At 45.7% G+C, this 20,609-nt stretch overlaps 1 protein-coding gene across 1 annotated transcript; it reads right to left on the bottom strand.

The window, feature by feature from the left end:
- Positions 1-1,191: 1,191 nt before the first annotated feature.
- brca2 (BRCA2 DNA repair associated) lies at positions 1,192-20,172 on the bottom strand. Its single transcript, XM_028420120.1, has 28 exons — positions 19,998-20,172; positions 19,627-19,724; positions 13,506-13,739; positions 13,345-13,402; positions 13,173-13,225; positions 13,055-13,083; positions 12,853-12,967; positions 12,718-12,773; positions 12,406-12,490; positions 11,663-12,259; positions 6,363-11,585; positions 6,181-6,279; positions 6,032-6,101; positions 5,501-5,952; positions 5,238-5,422; positions 4,958-5,145; positions 4,697-4,867; positions 3,815-4,181; positions 3,587-3,742; positions 3,365-3,509; positions 3,167-3,279; positions 2,888-3,083; positions 2,616-2,782; positions 2,383-2,521; positions 2,038-2,294; positions 1,743-1,871; positions 1,314-1,666; positions 1,192-1,207 (listed from the first exon to the last, which is right to left on the bottom strand). The coding sequence occupies exons 2-28, from the start codon at positions 19,679-19,681 to the stop codon at positions 1,192-1,194; spliced, it is 9,708 nt and encodes a 3,235-aa protein (XP_028275921.1). The 5' UTR covers positions 19,682-19,724; positions 19,998-20,172.
- Between the last annotated feature and the right edge of the window lie 437 nt (positions 20,173-20,609).

The following is a 20,609-nucleotide window of genomic DNA, read 5'->3' as shown; positions in this document are numbered from 1 at the left end:
CTCCTGTCCAGAGCAGTGTGGAAACATGGAGGCAGGGAACTGTCAGGGAGTGCAACCATACAGCCTCACAAAGCTCCTGCACCAGCAGATTAGTAGGATGCCTATGAGGGTTTACAGTCTGGAGATAGTTGAGTTGTCTGGGGATATGACCTTCTCTAATGCCAAATCCTACAATGCCTCCCAGGTAGGGTTAATACTCGCTCCCTATAAAGACGGATGCTGTGCCTCACCATTAGACACAAGTTTAAACACTTTCTCGCATGAAAAGTGTCATTTATCCCTCAGCTGAAATACAGCCACCACTTTTGCTAAAGAACTGTGCATCATCTTTACAAATAGGCACAAAATCATACATTAATGTGACACTTCGACACACCACTACCTGAACCAGACTAGAACTGAAGATGATGGCCCTCTGCTACCTGGAAATCAGCCACTTCATGATGTTTTTCCCCCAGGCCTGGTGGCTGTAAAAGCAGCCAACACTAGATCCCCATGATGGACAGCCTTCTGGGACCCTGGAGGACAGCTGGCACTGTTTACAGATGCTAGTGTGTGACCATGTATACATGAAGGTTAAAAATGGTATTAACGGTACAATACACTTTAACATTAAAGAGGCCTTGTGTAAACTTACAGAAGTGACGCCAGTCTTCTTCTTCACGTCTAGTGCACCAGCAGACCAGAGACCAGCAAAATGTGTTCATAATTAGTGTCAACGTGATCCAGAGACTATACAAAATTAGCAAAACTGCAAAAAAGGTATTTAAGCTATTGTCAGAATAATTATATTGTATTAGTGACACTGTTTGAAATAGTTTGCACCACATTTGTGGTACAATTTAACACACATAAATATTCTGTTTTAACCATTAACTACAGTTCAATAATTTAAAATGGATCAAAAAAGTTTTATCCAACTTGTTGACTAATGTTCAAAATTCAGGACACCCTTGATGAAAAGGTTTGACCCACTTCAAATGGTGACTACTGTATCATATATACTTTAAATTTTTGTCTTCTAGTCTCAGTCAGTTGGGTATTCCACTATAATAAATGTGTTAAATAAGAACTCAGTTATTGACCTTTACATACAGTAATAACAGTGAATAACTGCATTTTAATGTTACACCCAAAGGGTAGAATAAGACTGTAGATCAGTGTGCAAGTGATGACGTGATTACCTCTGTTTTAATCTTTAATGGAACTGCAAAAAACAGAAAAAAGAATATATACACATAGCCTTAACAATAAATATGAAGTCCTAAACATGTTACAGTGTACCTGTCAGGAATATAGTGTTATGTACTTACAGTGAATCACCACCAAGCAATGCCTGTGTATCAATCATAGCCAGTTCTTCATCATTCACCCATTCATCCTCTCCCAGTGAATGAGAAGGTTTGGGAGCTGGAGTACATACAGTTTTTAAAGTGCTAGGTGTCCCAGACTTCCGAGGGGGGTTAAATGTCTTTTTTACAGAAGGAGAGGTCACTGAGCCCAGACAGGAGAGAGGAGGTGGAGACGGGATGCGAGACAGATATGCCAAAGCTTTCCTCCTCTTAAGGCTTCTGGGGTCTTTTTCTGTTGAAGACGATGTTGCAGGAGGGTTCTTGCTGACAGGCGTGGAGAATCCCAGATTTCCGACTGGCTTCTGAGAAGTCGCCTGTGAGAAAAGCACAGAAAAATTAGGATAAGGTGGATTTTATAACAAAGACACCAAACAATGAACACAAACTCACTCTTTGCTCTGTGGTTGTAGAAACAGTGGTTTGTGGTTGCAAAGCTGGAGAGGAGACGGAGCTCGGGTGATCAGACTTCACTAAATGTGAAAGCTTCTCCTCAGCAGTTGAGAAGAAGTTATGGTGACGCTGGAAACAGATGTCAACCGAGATCATCATTATGTTGCATAAATAAAGTGTAACTAAACACTAACAAAAGATACTCTTGTGAAATACAAATAAATAAAGTATAAGTAAGTTGTTCTAAAGAGAGCATCCAAAGAAGGTTGTAAAGATTTGAATTCCAGTGCTGTACCTGGATCAGGTTTTTGAGCTGGCTGAGGGATTCCTGCAGATGAATTTCCTTTGGGTTTGTAGAGAAGACCGTCAGATCCCCAGCATACAGAACAGGAGTGGGAAACATGGACTGACCTCTCAGCTGCAGGTTGCTCAGAGCCAACAGGACTCGTGGTTTTACCACATCCTCCAGGCCAGACTGAGACAAGCTGCTGAAACAGCGCACCTTCACAAAGTTCAGCTCTCCATCAACCAAATAAAACGCAGGTGAAGAGTCTGTGTCCAAAAATTCATTATTAGTTATTTTTTGTATGTAATATGTTTACAACAGAAACTGGTTTTAAAAAGAAAAAAAATCACCCACCCTGTCCGTCTATGAGGCTGACAACATATCCTGAGAGATCAACCTCACCACACAGAGGCTGGAACTCTGGGTTTTGAAGATTCTTGAAATTTGTAGAGACCCTTGGTTGGAAACGTGCAGCCAGCCATTCCTTAGAAGCCTGAATCATAGATTACAACATTTTTTATCATCCATCACTCTTCAACATGTACAGCACGTGTAATGAGGACGCTGCGTTTCCTACAGTCGAGTACCTGTAGTTCCTGAAACTGTGTTTTCTTTGTCCCAGTGAGCTGAACAGTTTCAGTACTGCTGCGTTTCTTTCCATCGGATGTAGTGAGATTATAGACTTTGTATCGACAGCCTTCTTTAAGTAGAGACTGAAGATCAGAGGAGGGTCGCCAAAAATTCAACTGGTAAACTACAATGCAGAACAAAGCAAAACAAACAATTTAGAATATTTAGAAACACATAAATCACAGCAATCCCACATTCAAAAAAAGGAGAAAAAAAAACAATGACACACCACTACAGTGTTGGTTCACACAGTCAGAAACACAGAGTCTCCACACAGGAGTAACATCTCGTTTGGGACAGCTCATATCGTTGTCCTCTGCTTCTACAGCACGGCGATATCGGTCCTGCAGCTCAGCCTGCTTCTTCTCCATCAGAAAGCGTCTGTAGGCGTGAAGGGTCTCCAGCTGTTGTTCACTCAAATAAGTCTTTGACATAAACATATGAAAAGTTAGCAGTTATTTAACTCATTGTGATCTACTGTGATCAAGTGATCTAAAGCAAATTTCACCTCAATGTAAGCCAGGTCATCTCCTACTGCTTCATACAGTTCCTCTCCATCCTGCAGACTTGAAATATCCTGATGACTCATTGTTCGTCTTCTTTTTTGAGATTTGACATTCCCTGAGGAAGAAAACCTGTTAAAAAGAGCCACTTCGGTAGGTACTTAATATAAGAAAAACATATTTCCTACCTTTCTCTTTCCTACCTTTCTCTTTCTCAAATTCAGCTTGAATCTTGGCAAACAGGGTCTCCATCGCTTTTTGTTTGTGGTTGTTGTATCGCCTCGCCTCCTTCTCTTCTGCACGAACTGAACGGAACACAACACCTCCATCTGGTTTCCTCTCCATCCACTAATAATGAGGTATAAATATGGTCAAATGGAGCTCAAAACATAGATAGGAGTATTACAGTGCAAGCTTAACCCCACCTGTATGGGATAGCTTCTTAGTACGACAACGTCAACACATCCTACTGGCCCTCCATTGCTGAACAGCGAGGAGACTGGAAGCAGGAATGGACGTGGATCCCTGTGAAATCCCAGCTTAGCATCCCAGCGTGCAGGTCTGCTGCTGTTGGCACAAATCTAAACACAAGCTATTAATTACTTTTTTGACATATTAACAAACACAGCCATCGTGACCTCCCTCTTAAATACCTTTAACATAAGGGATTCGGGCGCCTCCAGAGGTGAGCAGGCATCTTGTGATCCCACCAACTGAGCCCCATGGATGATTAACTTGCCACCGACGGCCAGCCGCCCTTTGTGAAGCATTGCAGTCAAAGGTTCATCCAGCTGGGCTTTAATGGCATACCAACCATCTGTAAGCCAAACGACCGCACAGGGACTCTCAACCTTGGCATCAGCTGCTTGTGGAGTTTTGGTTACACTCTGCCTGTTTGGAAAGTGACCCTCAAAAACAACCCCACAAACACAGAGGACCAGGGTTTTGGCTGCAGTGTCGTCCTTTTCCATGATCTTCCTCAGAGCTGGCCTGCGACTGTGGTCCACCTCTACATCATATCTACACAGAAAAGCAATTAATACATCAGTTAGCTCACAATTGATGCTGGAATTTTAATGGTGTAGTGCAGAACGTTTTGTGTCCCCCTTCCAGCAGTGAGAGGTTCTGCCACATTCCTAGTATCGCTTTAGCCTATTCTGTCACTCATCTTCAGCATTAGCAAACCAGTTATTGCTAGCTGACTAGCTACTTGTCATAGCAGAGATTCCAACACCAGCTTCAGACATATATTCAAGTTCCAAGCAACTACTCTGATCCAATATCTTAAATGACAAACGGTCTAGTTGCAGCTACTTCAATGTAATAGCTTGAAGGGAACACGAGCATTTACACAGCACAGCATTTAGTGATTTACATAATTAGAGACTCTACACTTTTATGGTTCTGCTTTTTCACAGAGCTTGATATATTACACAAGAATTAAGTTACATTACATTAAAACTTAAATTGAATATGCGTGTCTGAGGAAATGAGATACAACCACAGACATACACTGCAGAAAACTTCCCGTTCACCTGTACTTAAGTTGTCGGAGAACCTGCTCCGGGGTGAGACAGAGGCTGCCCATTGTCTCTGGAAAGGATTTTTCAATGGAGGCCTGCTTCCACACGATCCATCTGTAGTGATTATACACCCACGCCTCGCTGATCAGTTTAGGATCCACACCCGGGGTGTCACATAATGCTCTGTGGGCGGTGTTAAACAAAAGGATAGTAAGTCCATGAAGCAGCTGCACCTTGGTTTATCAAAGACTACAACATCACAATGTTTAATACCTGTAGAACTCCTCTTTCCCTGCAGTTCCATTGTTCTTAGGGATCAGCCAGCCTCCATCTGCAAGCTGAATTCCACCTCCATCTGCAAATGTTTCCCTTTTAATGAACTGCTGCAAACTGAAGTGAAAAGATTCTGCAGTCTCACTAGTGATCTGAGAAACATGCTTGTGGACTCCATATTCGTACAGCTGAAAAACAAAAACATCAGAGAAGTAAAAAGCTGCTTAAATAGCAGAGATAAAAGGAAATGACCAAAAGCCTAGTGACGGTTATGCCTTGCCTGTTTTTGGGTGTATCTTGCTGGAGGCTTTCCATTCACTGCAATCTTTAACAGGATTCGTGCCAATCCTGAGGTTTTTGTCAGAAACAAGCTTCCTGGTTGAGGTCGTATGGTCTGGCGCTTCTTTTTCCTGATCCTCATGTCTTGCATATCCCGTGCCAATTCAGTGTTTTCAAGATATATGTCTGTGGAAAAAATATAATTTTAACAGTGTTATGCAGGATATTCACAGTGTTTCACATTGATTTTATTCAGAATTGTACCTTGGCTTGTGGAAAACGTGTCCTCTACATGTGACACCTCTGCACTAGAACTGAATGACACATGCCCAGCAGGAAGGCTTTCAGTATTCACTGTATTATCACTTGCGGTGTCAGCCAAGGTTACATCTGCACCTTGTATTTTTTTTGTGGGCGGAACATAAGTGTTGCTGTTCGGCGGCGTTACAGAGCGATGGTAATGTTTATTCTCCTCCTCCTGTGGTTTAGAGCTGCTCTCCTGGACAGTAGTCCTTTGTTTTTTGAATGGAGGAACAAACACAGAGGGCGTTCTTATGTTGTTCTCGAGCACTGTACTCTTCTCTGCCTTTGTATTTTTGATAAATGGATGGACAAAAGCTGGCATCCTAGAATGTGCTGGACCGTTGTCTCCTGGGTTTGAGCATTGTCGTAGAGTTGTCTTTTGTAATCTGGTTTCCACAAAGGTGTTTCCATCTCTGTAGAAAAGAAAGATGAAACATCATGAAGCAAAGAAACTGCCAACCTGTTTGAAAACACTGCTGACATTTCACTCACCTATGTGGCTTTGTGGTGTTGGGGTGAAGAGCAGCACTATACATAAATACTCCCCTGTCTTTCATGACACCTTCATAAAGAGAAAGACTTCAGTTAAAAAATAAAAAATAAAAATACAATGTATATGTCAATATGTAGCAGCGATTTACCATTTGGGCAGCTTTTCATAGGTTGGAGAGTTGAACCTCTAGAACCATCAACAGCCCTGTTAAATCTGTCCAGCAATCGCCTTTTCAGGGGAGGCTGACCTAGATTATTTTAGGAGAAAAACCAAGCATATTTACCAAGCAGATATTATTATTTCAATTATGAGAATAACACAGAAACGTACCGTTTGTATCTGCATCTTCCACTGATCGTTTCCCTCTTCCCTTTCCTTCCTCTAAAGGGTTGTTGGTAAATTTTGAATTCTTCTGCAGTGGCATACTTTCCAAAGTCATTGAGAGACTTTGGCCAGCTTCATCTTCCAGCAGAGCTTTCGTGCAGTCCAGAGCTTCCTGAGCAAGAAACCTCTGCTGAGTTTCTGTGCAGCCAGTGAGATTTAGTGAGTGAAAGTGGAGAACTGAAGACTCGTCTCTTCTCATAGATTCAGGTTCTGTGTTGCTGCCTGTCTGATTTCCTTCATGTCCACAGCTGTCATGAAGACTACTTGCCCCTGATGGGAATATTTGTTCAGCTGCTTCATCTCTGATAGATCCACTTTCAACAGGATTGTTCACAAGGACAGGCTCTTGTAAGCAGGTTCCTCCATTAGCAGGAATGTCCTTGTCATTGGCTGTGGTTCTTTTCACATCATTCACTTTTAATTGATCTAATTCATTGCTGCCATGTACGTTCTCTGAATCTGAATTAAGCCTTTTGTCCGACACATGGACCTTTCCTCCCCCTGCAGGTGTGAAACTACTGTGTACTTTTTCTGTATGTTCATGTGGATTAGCTCTCCTCTCTGTGCCTGTGTCTGCTGGGATGTCTGCACTCAAGCTGATGTCACTGAAGAGGACATTGGCCTTCTGTAAAGCATCAGATGAAAGTTCCAGGGGTTTACCACTGGCTGCACGAAATCCACCCATCCTGGGTGGTGGACCAGAATCTGACAGCGTGTCACAGACTTTATCCCTCACATCATCACATTCAGTCAGCAGGAATTTTGCTTTCTTGACAGCTTCAGATGAAATCGTTAACCCTTTCCAACCATTCCTGGGTGGTGGACCAGGAGCTGTGATCTTTGAATTTGGCAGTGTTAAACTGAGTTCACCTCCTTCACAGTCACTTAACAAAGTTTTTGCTTTTTTTAGGGCTTCAGAGGAAATAGAAACTCCTTTCCCACTGGCTGTTTGAAATCCAGCATTCCTGGGTGGTGGATCAGGAGCTGGACTTTTAAAATGTGAGGATTTTACACAGCCTTTATCTACCATGTCCTCACATTCACTCAGCAGGAACTTCGCTTTCTTGAGAGCTGCAGATGAAACAGTAACTCCTCTCCCACTAGCTGTTTGAAACCCACTGTTCTGTGGTGGGAAGGTGCCTTTTCTTTTCTCAGAGCATTTATCTCCCAGTTCATCATGAATGTGCACAGTCCCCCTTTGATCTGACATACACTTCTTCTTACTGCTACTTCTATTGGCAGGTCCTATACTTGTAGGATTTCTTAACAGTCCATCATCCATGTCACAATCTGTGAGGAAAGCCTCTATCTCTTGTGTTTCTTTTGTTGGAACAGAATCATCTGATTCTTTTAAAAGATGTTTTGCTTTCATAAGACTTTTCTCTGACACATGCACTTTTGCTCCCCCTGCAGTTGTGAAACCACAGTGGATTTTGCCACTCCTCCCTGGGTGTGAAACACCAGGCATCTCTATGCTGACAACATCACTGAAGAGAGCTTTTGCTTTCTGAAGGGCTTCTGCTGAAAGATCCACAGGTTTACCACTGGCTGCACGAAATCCACCATTCCTGGGTGGTGGACCAGAACCTGGCAGTGTTACACTGATTTTATCCTTCATATCATCACATTCACTCAGCAGGGATTTTGCTTTCTTGAGAGCTTCAGGTGAAATGGCTACCCCTTTGCCACTGGCGGTCTGAAATCCACCATTATACGGTGGTGGACCAGGAGCTGTAATTTTTATATGTGGTGGCTTTACACAGATTTTATCCTCAGTTTCTTGACAATCACTCAGCAGGGATTTTGCTTTCTTGAGAGCTTCAGGAGAAATGACAACCCCTTTCCCACTGGCTGTCTGAAATCCACCTTTCTGGGGTGGTGGACCAAGAGGTGGGATATTTGAAGTTGCCTCTTCACATTCACTTAACAAAGTTTTTGCTTTTTTTAGAGCTTCAGAAGAAACAGAAACTCCTCCCCCACTGGCTGTCTGAAATCTACTGTTCCTTGGTGATGGACCAGGGGCTGGGCTCTTGAAATATGATGGTTTTACACTGGTTTTATCCTTTGCCTCTTCACACTCATTTAAAAGAATTTGTGCTTTCTTGAGAGCTGCAGATGAAACTGTAACTCCTTTCCCACTGGCTGTCTGAAATCCACTGTTCTGTGAAGGCACACTGTCTTCTTTTTGTTTCACTAGTTTGTTTGTATCCTCAGTGATTCCATTTTTATGCTCTGTAGAAAGGTTATCAGCCACTTTTTCATCTAGTTTAACTTTTGAAAGGTGTTTTTTGTTGCTGATCCTTCTGCTCACAGGCTTTACTTCCATTCCACTGTTAACCTCCATGTCACAGTCTTTGAAGAAAGCCTCTAACTCCTGCATTTCTCTTGTAGAATCATCCGATTCTTTTAAAAGATGTTTTGCTTTCAGAAGTTTTTTCTCTGACACGTGAACTCTTGCTCCCCCTGCAGTTGTGAAACCACAGTGTCTTTCATTGACGTTTTGTGTCTGGCCACCTTTCCTTGTATGTGAATCATGTGGCATCTCTACACTAAAGTCAATGTCACTGAAAACAGCTTTTGCTTTCTGAAGAGCCTCTGCTGACAGATCCACAGGTTTACCACTGGCTGCAACAAATCCATCACTCCTATGTGGTGGACCAGAACCTGGCAGTGTTACACTGATTTTATCCTCCATTTCACCACATTCACTCAGCAGGGATTTTGCTTTCTTGAGAGCTTCAGATGAAATGGCTACTCCTTTCCCACTGGCGGTCTGAAATCCACCATTCCCCAGTGGTTGACCAACAATGGGAATTTTAATATGTGGTGGCTTTACACAGATTTTATCCTCAGTTTCTTCACATTCACTCAGCAGGGATTTTGCTTTCTTGAGAGCTGCGGATGAAATCAGTACTCCTTTCCCACTGGCTGTCTGAAATCCAACATTGACAGGTGGTAGAACCTGTTTCTGCATGTGGAGCTGCTGTCCTGCACCTAAAGCATCTCCTTGTAAATTTTGTTGTTTGTTTGAGTCCTCAGGTGTCTGAATTTCATTGAAAAGACATTCAGCCCTTTTCATTGCACCAGCTGACACTGATACTTTCTTCCCACTGGCTGTACAAAATCCATCAGCACTGCTCAATTCATTGATGGCAGAAGAATCAATACTCTTTGATGTTGTGCCCAGCGGAGAAGAAAATGGCTTTGAAGTTGAAAATGGGTTTCCACAGTGAGCTCCTGCATTATTTACAGCCAGTGAAGCTTTAGAATCAACACTGTTCATTTCCACATCTTCAGGATGAGACTCTGTTGGGTGATATGTTATCAGTCCAGCATTCACATTTTTAAACTTAGCAAGTCCATTGACATTAGGTTTTGAAAGTTTTTTCTTGTGGTCAACACATTCTGCCACAGCTTGAATGCTCCTCTTATGTTCCACAGATATGCCATCACAATCTTTGAAAAAAGCTTCTGCCTGTTGCATATTTTTTCCTGAAACAAAAATCCCTTTCCCACTGGCCATATGGAAGTCACCCTGACACCTGGTCACATCCATTCTGCTGTTTTTAAAACTTTTGGTTGACTCATTCACATTAGTACAGCCTTGAATTTTCTCCCCATTGTTTGTGTCATTTCTGAGGGTGTACTGCAAGGTTTTGTTGTCAGCATCAGGATCCAAGGCCTGCTTTTGTTCAGGTTTAACTTCAGGGTCATGGTTTTGATTGTCTGGCTGCTTCTGATCTGTCGGATTTCCCTCGAAATCTGCAAACAAAGCTCTAGCTTTGTTCAAACAGGTTTCTGATATTCTCAGAACATTTCCTCCTGCAGTTTTAAATGCCACACCGAGTGTCAAAGGATTTTTGTCCTCCATCTTGCTTGTTTCTGAGCTCTCAGCTCTGTGCTGTCTTTTATGTTCTGCTGGCACAAGACAGCGGCTGCCTTCAAAGGTGTGCTCTGTGGAGGAAACTGCACCTCCTGCATAGGGATTTTCTTTTATCACTGCACTTGAAAAAGATATATCTGTGGTTTCAATAGTGTTATTTGTTGTTCTTTTATCATTGGAAATGGAGGTCTTTTCAGCCATGTGCTTTTCAGCATCTGAACTAAAGCTGTCATCAAAATCTATACCAGTAAGAAAATCAGGATCAATGTCTCGGTCCGCTTTCTGGGGAGAGGCAACAACAACTTGTTGCTTTACATGTTTGTGCTGTGTGAATTCAAACTGGCTATCCGCTTCTTCCAAGAGAGTGCACAGTTCTGTGACATCGGCTTTTTGTGAAGCTGTTAACTGGCAACTGGCTTCTCCCTGAGATCCGCTTCGAGGAGGGAGCTGGTATGAGTAAGGAGTCGCATGTTTCACAGACCCATTACTTGTTATAGTATTACATTTAGTGGAATGGTCACCTGGGGTCTGCTGATTACTAAAGGTCCTTTCAATCTCAGACTGGACAGAAGTAGAAGTCACTGCAGTTTTCTCTGGCAGACTGCTATGAATCTGACCATTTTGTTGAATGCACATACGGTTATCACTGCTGGCTAGTTTTGTTGATGTGCTCTGTATGGGCAGTATCTGTATTTCTTGTCCACAGGGTAACTTGGTCTCAGCACCTGCATCCAAATGGGCTTTTTCATTTCCATTAGTTGTAGATGGAGTGGTCTGGTAGTTATCCACTTTGAAGCCAGTGCACTGTTGACCTTGACCAGTGTTATCTGAGCAAGGGAGAACAAATGAAGAGGAGGTTGTGAGAGCAATGTCTGCAATAGCAGACTGGAATCCACTGTCACCGGCAGTGCCTTCAGTGATGGAGTAATTTGGATTAGTGGCAGAGACAGGCCTTCTGCTACGGACACCTTCATAGTCATGGTGAAGGTTTACCTGCCCTGCTTTCTGCTTGGCTTGTTTCATAGCTGACAGACAGACTGACGGAGAGAAGAACTTCTGTGCATCCTCCAATGATTTACTCAGCTTACCAGATTCTGGCATTTGGCTGAAGTCTTGTGCAAAATCTCGGCAAAGCTGTGACATGTCAAGATCCTGGACTTTTGCTTGTACAGAGGCAGGCAAAACTTCTCCAGTGGGATGTTCCTCCAGTTTTTCTGACATTGTCTTCCGAATGCTGAAACAGTGCTTTTCTTCTGAAACTTTCAACAACTGTGTGACGTCTTGTCCTGAAAAATATCATAAAAATTTTTTGTATTTGTAATAAACAGCTTTTTTTCCACATTAATATAATGTGAAGTATTACCTGAATGTGAAAGCTGTTGTGATGAGTCTATCTTCTGAGATGGTGCTTCCTTTTCTTGACTTTGTGGTTTTCCAACAGTGTAGCGAAATTTTCTCTTTTTTCTTATAAATCCAGAGTCTGTTATTATCACACGTGGTCTGATGAGATTGTTAAAAGCAGAGTCACAGTTCTTTACTTGTTTTGTTAAAATATTATCTACAATGTATGGCGGTGTTTCAGATGATTTCAGTGGAGACCACTGGCTGACTGCAGTTTTTTCTGGGGTGGATGGGGGACACCTTCCAGGTTCCTGATCTGTTGCTTTTGCTTTGGTAGATGGAGAGGCATTCGTTGCTGAAATGGCTGGAGAACCGAGGCACCGTTCGTTTGTCTGGATGATTTGCCTCCGTTTGATTCGATCAGGTTTCACTTTTCTCAGCGTTGAACTGCTGTTGGCAAAGAAAATGGAGAGAACATTTTCGGCTCCTTTGAGAACACTTGCCACCGTGGTGCGTATCTCTCCGTCCTCAATCGCATCTGGCAGCTTCTGTTGCCAGCCATCTTCGCTCTGGTTTGATGGAGTCTGAAGGGACTTGTGAGCCTCAGGAGAAACAGTGCCTGGTGATAACAGAACAACAATCAATATTACAACTACACTTTTAACAGCCTGTACAAACCAAAATCATCGCAGTACATAATTGTTTTTCTTTCAAATTCAGAGCTGCTGAACAATTTTTGAAAACTCTAATGGAAAAGCTCTATACCTCTGTAAGCGGAATGCTCATCTTTGGGTTGTGTTGCTCCAACTTTGGAACCATTTGACAGAGATGGAAAAAGTTTTCGAACAAACTAGAAAAGAAAAGAATCAGAAATTATGTGACATTTGCTCTTCATACAATCTCTTCACACTAGAAACAAAAGCAGTTTACACATCATCTAAACTACGTTTATGTCAGTGTGACAGTAACATAAAATTAATATTATACGCACACACGTTTGTCAACATTAACTAATGATTCATGAGCCAGTAATATAATATGTTTCTGATGTATTTATGGGCTGGACAGTATACTCACAACAATATCTTTCTCTGTAGTGAGACTGTCTGGACAGGGACTCGCATCAGTTTTAGCTGTAACATTGTTAAGACAAGTTGGTTATTTACCAGTTTACATTTTCAGATGTTTTTCTTAAAAAAAATAATTACTTACATAAAATCAAGGTGGATGGCAGGGGTGGTGGTGGTGTATTGAAAGAACTGGTCCATGAAATATCAGAATCAACCTGTGCACCAAGACTCTCAGAAATCTGCTGTGCATAGCTGCCCTGTATCATTCAAAAAGAAAGGAAACTTCAATGTTATATATTAGTCCACATTCCTACACGTGGTTTAAGGCAGAAAAACAACCTTACTGTGGATTTGCGTGGGGTATGAACGGGATCTGTACAGATGGAAGGAGTAAAATAAGTTATCTAATGATGAATAATGTGATTTTAAAGAAAATGATTCAACTTTTTTTTATTAGCTCACCAAAAGCATTCTGAATTTGAGGCTGGATACCTCCGTGTTTGTCAACTGGTGCCCTAAAAATCAGAAGAAATTGAGAAATGCCAACAGCAGGGGAAACAAAGCAATTAACTCAAAACTAATATAGAATGCCCTCTTAGGTTGATTCAATTGATTGATTGATTATAGCACTAACCCTTGTTTTGACATCCAACATGGACTCTGTGTGGGCGTCCATGGCAATTTTCCTTTTTCTAACACCACAAAGAAAAATTGTTTTTAGATTCAACCTTGTAAATGCAATGCATATCTTAAGAGTTTTAAGACTACGAGAATACATAAACAGTCCAAAGTTACCTTGATCAGCAGTGAATGACTGCTCACCCTCAGTTTCAGGCGACACAACTCGACTGTGTCTGAAAACTTTGGGGGTTGAAAAGAGCTGACTTTCTGTTGCAGTTCTGTCTAAGGGTGCTTTAAAATATCCCTCTTGATTAGCACACAGATCTTCCTGATCTGAGCCATTTCCGTCCTTAGCAGAAACTTGAGCTGTCAGTACCTCAAACCAGTTGGGGTCCAGTGGTCCCAGCTCTGAAACAGATTGCAAATCATGAGTAAGTACACAGAGATAAAGTCGTCTTGTGTTACCGCACAAAACTGGAGGTTATGGCTATAACCATGGTTCTCTGATTAGCATGAGTGAGTGTCTCACTATGGGAGAACGCCCCCTGCGTGATCCCGACAGAAGCTTTAATTACACTACACCAGCCCTTGGGGCTGGTATCAGTGACGTCTATGTCAGGAGGGACCGCCCTCCTCCTATATAATAGGCTGACATAGCTTCAGTCGCCATTCAAACAAGCTCACCTCTTCCTCGCTTCCATAGCAAGGAGGGTGGTCTGGTGAGACACTCACTCATGCTAATCAGAGAACCATGGTTATAGCCATAACCTCCAGTTCTCTTTCATAGCATTCGTTTCGTGTCTCACTATGGGAGAAATACTGACTCCCGGATTGCCAGACATGCCTGTAAAAATGACAACTGTCCCAGAGGGGCCTCACGAAGAGTGGGTTGTACCCCGTGAAAACCCTACCCCAAGAACTGAATGTGCCAGGGTTGGAACTGTAACATCCAACTTGTAAAACCTAGCAAAAGTGTGGGGTGAAGCCCAACTTGCAGCTGCACAAATTTCCTGGGCTGAAACCCCCTTAAAGAGAGCCCAGGAAGCAGCAAGGCCCCTAGTGGAGTGCGCACGCAGACCAGCAGGAGGCGGAAGACCTTTGGTCGTGTAAGCCAGAGCAATAGCCTCCACAATCCAGTGGGAAAGCCGCTGTTTTGAGACTGGCTTGCCCACACATGGCTTAGCCCAGGACACAAACAACTGGTCACTCTGCCTAACACCCTGAGTCCTGTCCAGATAGGTCCTTAGTGCACGGACCGGACACAGCGTATGCAGACGCCGATGCTCCTCAGAGGAGTAAGGCGGTGGATAAAAAGCAACCAGCTCTATTGGGGAGAGAGACCCAACCACCTTTGGGATAAAGGCTGGGTTAGGCTGCATACTGACCCTCTCGCCCCCTGGTGAAAAATGGGTACAAGCCTCGTGCACAGACAGGGCATGAACCTCACCGACGCGCTTAGCCGAGGCCAAGGCCAGGAGCAGCGCTGTCTTAAGAGATACCACCTTCAAGTCCACCTGATCCAGTGGTTCAAAAGGTGGACCAGAAAGAGCATCCAGCACCGTGGGCAGGTCCCATGACGGCGTAAGAGACCTAGATACCGGCAATTTACGTCGTGCACCTTTCATGAACTGACACACCAGAGGGTGTCGACCCACAGATTTACCATCAAAACCAACATGGCAAGCAGAGATTGCCGCCAGGTACACCTTGATGGTTGAAAAAGATTTTTCCTTCTCAATGAGGTCCTGCAGAAAGGATAAAATCACCCCCACAGAACACTGAAAAGGAATGGCCTGGGACTCCGAGCACCAGCTCTCAAACACTTGCCACTTAAGCCCATACAACTTCCTAGTCGATGAGGCCCTAGCACATTGAATAGTCTCAATGACACTGTTTGGGAGTCCTGTTGAGTTCAGGTTAAACCACTCACGGGCCAGGCCCACAGAGCCAGCCTCTCTGGGTGAGGGTGAAATATTTCCCCTCGTGCCTGGGATAGCAGGTCCCTGCGTAATGGCAGCTGCCAAGGCGTGCCCGCCAGAAGCTGCCATCCAGTGTTTCGCTGGCCAGTGCGGAGCCACCAGGATTACGACCAGCCCCTTCTCCCTCACTCTGGCCAGAGTTGGAGGGATGAGAGCCACTGGGGGAAAAGCATACAGGAGAGCACGTGGCCACTCGTGTGCCAGTGCATCGATCCCCAGCGGAGCCACTCGGTCGTGCAGGGAGAAGAACAGCGGACACTGGGCATTCTCCGCTGACGCATAAAGGTCCACTGCCGCCCGTCCATACCGCAGCCAAATCTGCTTCACCACTTCTGGGTGAAGTCTCCAGTCTGCATATAGAGGGATCCCCCTGGAGAGTAGGTCCGCCCCGCAATTCAGTACGCCTGGAACATGAGTCGCTCTCAGTGACTGAAAGTGCACATTGCTCCAGACTATCAGTCTGTGTGCCAGCGCATGCAACCGCAGAGATCTCAAGCCTCCCTGCCTGTTGATGTAGGCTACCACGGTGGAGTTGTCTGTCCTCACTAGGACATGGTGTCCCCGCAGCCAGGGGAGGAAATGTTTTAGAGCCAAATGAACAGCAATCAGCTCCAGACAGTTTATGTGGGTGAAGCGCATGTGAGGGCCCCACTTCCCGTTCACTGTCCTCCCTTCGTGTGTAGCACCCCAGCCTGTGAGAGAGGCATCTGTAGAGATCACCTTCCTGGCCGAAACAGTTCCCATGGTAGCCCCCTGGGTCAGAAACCCTGGGCTCTTCCACTGGCGCAGAGCCAGTGAGCAGTCCACAGAAACCCTCACCCGTCGATGACCATCTCGGAGAGGATCTAGGCCAAGGGAGGCTACCCAACGCTGAGGCCCTCTCATGTACAGGCGTCCCAGGGGTATCACCACCACAGACGAGGCCATCAGGCCTAACAGCCTCTGACACTGTCTGAGTGTGACTGTGTTGCCCCTGTGAAACAGTGCAAGGCATCCTTTCATTGCCACCACCCTGTCCTGAGACAGGAAAACTCTGCCTTGGAGAGAGTCCAAAGTCAGGCCTATGAAGGTGATGCACTGAGAAGGTGTCAACATGCTTTTTTCCATATTCAGGCGAAACCCCAAACTCACCAGATGTTCCCTGAGAACATCTGTATGGTGGGCCGCCTCTCGGGGTGTAGAGGCTGCGACAAGCCAGTCGTCTATGTAAGTGGCCACGCGGATGCCTCTCTCCCTGAGTGGGGCTACAGCTGCCTCTGTGCATTTCACAAACACTCTGGGACTCAATGACAGGCCGAACGGCAGCACCATGAACTCGTATGCTGTCCCTCGGAAGGCAAACCTGAGAAACTTCCAGTGTGGAGGATACACTGGAATGTGGAAATATGCATCCCTCAGGTCGACAGATGTGAACCAATCGCCTGCCCGCACGAAACGCAGCAGAGAGGCGTGTGTCAGCATCCTGAATTTGTATTTCCTTAAATAGTGGTTCAGGGCTCTGAGGTCCAGGATGGCCCTCATCCCCTGCCCCCCCTTTTTTGGAACCAGGAAATACCTCGAGTAGAACCCGCTGTGGGCCTCCTCGGGCGGGACAACTCTTATTGCTCCTTTCTCCCTCAGAGTGGAAATTTCCTCTAGGAGAATGTTTGCGGATTCTCCCTGAGCATGAGAAAAAATCATCCCTTTGAAATGAGGTGGAACGGCTCTGAATTGAAGTCTGTAACCCTTCTGAACGGTTCTCAACACCCATTCTGACCGTGTGCAGGCCGCCCAATTCTCTGTGTGCAGAGAAAGCGGGCTGACCGGCAACTCTGTCATATGTGGTACGTTGGCGCCCTCTTGAGGTCGAGGTGCGTAACACCCAACGCCCATCCGCCCCGGTGACTCCTGCCTGCTGCATGGAGGTGCCCGGGCGGACCGCGTCACAGCCGCGGGGATGTTGGTCCCCGCGGGCTGTGTTATAGCAGAGAAGATAGTTGTGTGTCTTAACATATCTTTTTTCTGCATTTTTTTTCATAGTCATAGTCAACAGCGCCCTCGGCTCTCTGCCTGGATGCGCATTGGACTGTTTTATTACAGAGTGCAAGACAGAAGTGCTTGTGCAACACTGAGAATGCTGTCTGTGTTTGTTGGGCACTCGAACGTGAACACCGGCCCAAGTGCTGCACTCTATGCGGGCAACGTCCCGCAGAACCCGCTCTGGAACTGAGCTGGAGAAGGGCAGGGCGACCCGTTGGGGGGGCAGCCTGGGTCGGCCCTCCACCTGGGGAGAAGCGGTCAGGCCTGCCGCTTCCTCTTCCTCACCGTCGCGGTAGCGGGTTGAGGTGGTGGAGCGGCTTGCCGAGCATGGGGAGACTGCTTCCTAGCCCATGGGTTGCCGGCGCTTTTAGGGGCTGGAGGGGCTGCCTGCGTCTTGGACACCTTGGGGATCCGATAAGCAGGAGCCGGGTGAGAGACAGCCTGAGCATATGACTGACGCGAAGTGCCGGGAGTAACAGGTGGAGCCCTCCTCGGCAGGCAAAGTTTCAGCGCCTCATCATCTCTCTTTTTCTCCTCACATCTCTTCTGCATGGAGGCAACAGCCGAGCCGAAGAGCCCATGAGGGACGACCGGAGTGTCGAGGAGCTCCTCTTTCTCCTTAGTCGTGAGGTTGGTGAGCCCCAGCCAGCGCGCTCTCTCTTGCAGGACCATAAGACCCATGGCTCTTCCCGTGGCTTGGATAGCCACCTTGTGGAGGCGAAGGACGTGGTCCGTAATGACGCAGATTTCTTCCCACAGGGAGTTATCTGGTTTAGCCGTCATGTCCTCCTCTAATTCCGCCTGGTGGCCGTCAGGATAGAGGAGGCGTTGAGAGCTCTGGTCGACAGAGCCGCCGCCTTATAACACTTGTCAGTGAGGCTGGACTGAAAGCGGTCTGTCTTGGAGGGAAAAGATGAAACCGAGGAGGACAGGGACGTCTTCGGGTGAAGGTGTGTCGCTACCAGCGGCTCAATGGGAGGTATTTGGCGGATGCCGTTAGCCTCCATCCCCTCGCAATCCAACAGGGAGCTCCCCGAGATGGGGTGTTTCTCGCTGTATGGTTTAGCTTTCCACGTAGCCGCTATCTCATCAAGCAGCTCTGGGAAAATTGGCAGCACTTGTTTCCCCGTCTTCTTTGCTTTGGGCAGCTTCTTGCCATCAAAGCGAGACCTGACTTCCTCGGCTTGAACCGTGGGCCACGGGATGTTGAGCCTTACAGCGGCACGTTTGCACATGTCCTGCATGTCGAGATCCAGGGGAGAAAGCGCCGAAGGGATTTCTCCCATCGCGACGCCCGGCTTTGCAGCCCCGCCGGTGACGCTGAAGTTAGTTTCTTCTTCGTCACCGTCTGATAACAGGAGCTCGGAGTCGGCAGACTCTCCCTCCTCGTCATCAGCGTCTCGTCTCGGGTCGACACGGATAAGGCTCTCCCATCCCTCCTCTGACGGGAAACAGGAGTCTGCAGTCTGGTTAACTGCGTCTGCCCAACTCAGCCCGGGCGGCAGCGCTTCAGCCGCCCCACCCGACATATCCACCCCGCCTTGCGGCGAGGCTGTCTCCGACAGCAGTGGGTCACCGCCGGACAAACTAGCCTGGCGAGCTAGCAGCGGGGTTGTTAGCCGTGGCCATGACTAGCATAGGGTTCAAGGGCGCTAGCGTTAGCTTGTGCAGCTACTGGTTGTGTTCAGGGAAATATGGCTATTTTCCTGGCTAGCCTGTGATGAGGTATCGCTACCTGCTGTGGGTATTATTAGCGTGAGCTGTATAGTGGTATTGCTACCTACAGACGATGCTAACGCACCCGCTGTTAGCAGAAGTATCGCTACTTCGGCTGTGACAAGTATTGCTACTTGAGGCAAGAGTATTTCTACTTTCACCGATAGCGTGGAATAGTATTTCTACTATTCTTCAGCTGTGAAGCAACCGTGTCGTGTGGGACCAAGCGCCCGGTGACCGAGTTTTCACTCGAATCAGTGGGCAGTTTAGCTAGGCACCCAGTAACACAGTTGTCATCAGGCTTCTGTGAGAAGCGAGAAGAGGTGTTTGAATGGCGACTGAAGCTATGTCAGCCTATTATATAGGAGGAGGGCGGTCCCTCCTGACATAGACGTCACTGATACCAGCCCCAAGGGCTGGTGTAGTGTAATTAAAGCTTCTGTCGGGATCACGCAGGGGGCGTTCTCCCATAGTGAGACACGAAACGAATGCTATGAAAGAGAACTATGGAAGCTGTGAATTCAATGACATAAGCACACTTTATACTGCTCATTGTGACTGAGATTTGTATCTGCTCTTACCTTTCAATATTTCAGTTTTGAATGCTTCGTATAGGTTTTTCGAGGCTAACTCCATCCCAGGTCCTCGTGCAATGGCTGCAGTCTGTTTTCCGGTAGACCTAAGAAGAACAGTTTTAATAATTGTGTATATTTGGTAGAATCTGTCTAAGCTAGTTAGCTTCTGGCTGAATAATACGGTTCAACCCCCTATGGTGAGAAGCATGCTGTTGCTTCTAAAATAAAACCACCAATGTATCAACAACGTGGCAGCAAATTTGGTTGCAGAACCGTATGGGCAAAACAGTCCACTAGGTAATGTTAGCTGACATTTGTCTGACGGCCGTAGAGTATGTTAGTTGGTTGTCACCGTTAGGAAAACACGGCTAACTTACTGTGAAAGCTGCGCATTATCATCACAAAACCAGACGGCAAAAACAGCTTTGGTTTTGAGGTTACTTAAACACCGTCATAGCAGACGAAAGTGTAAACATCCATGTCGCGATAACACTCTTTACACAATGTTGACAACAGGACTTTGGGATAAAACTCCAAAGAATTAGCTGATAAACCCCGGTCTGCCTGCTAGCTAGTCTGTATGCGCAGGAACAACAAACCTCGCGCGCCGCGCACAGCGGAATTCACGACGACTTCAAAATAAGAGCCCTATGCAAATTAACGCGAGTCTTACACTTGATTACAAAACAAAGAATATGACCACGGCTTTATAAAAGGGACGTGAGATGACAATGCAGATGTTCGAAATTACGGCGAAATAAAAATGATAAAAAAACACTTGTTTGGATTTTAATTTCTGAGGTTCGGCTGTGTACTTCCGGTCTGTGTAGAGACCCCGCCCCCCCCACGAGGAGTGACAGCAGGGGCATCACAGAGAAGGAGCAGCTTAAGCTACCCGTTTGCTGCTGTAATACTAAAGCTTCCCTCACAGCAACATGCAATATTTTTTTTGTCCATACTCCTATATAAATAATGTAAACAACAGCTTT

This window comes from Parambassis ranga, chromosome 13, assembly GCF_900634625.1.
Source record: "Parambassis ranga chromosome 13, fParRan2.1, whole genome shotgun sequence".
NCBI lineage: Eukaryota > Metazoa > Chordata > Actinopteri > Ambassidae > Parambassis > Parambassis ranga.
This window is presented reverse-complemented; position numbering and strand designations above follow the sequence as displayed.

Excerpts from the sequence above, each read along its gene's own strand:
- brca2 (XM_028420120.1), bottom strand. The coding sequence starts at position 19,681 with ATGGAGTTAGCCTCGAAAAACCTATACGAAGCATTCAAAACTGAAATA. Across the intron at positions 5,953-6,031 it reads AACACCACAAAGCCACATAG|AGATGGAAACACCTTTGTGG; the intron begins GTGAGTGAAATG and ends TCTTTTCTACAG. Across the intron at positions 2,783-2,887 it reads TGTGAACCAACACTGTAGTG|TTTACCAGTTGAATTTTTGG; the intron begins GTGTGTCATTGT and ends TCTGCATTGTAG.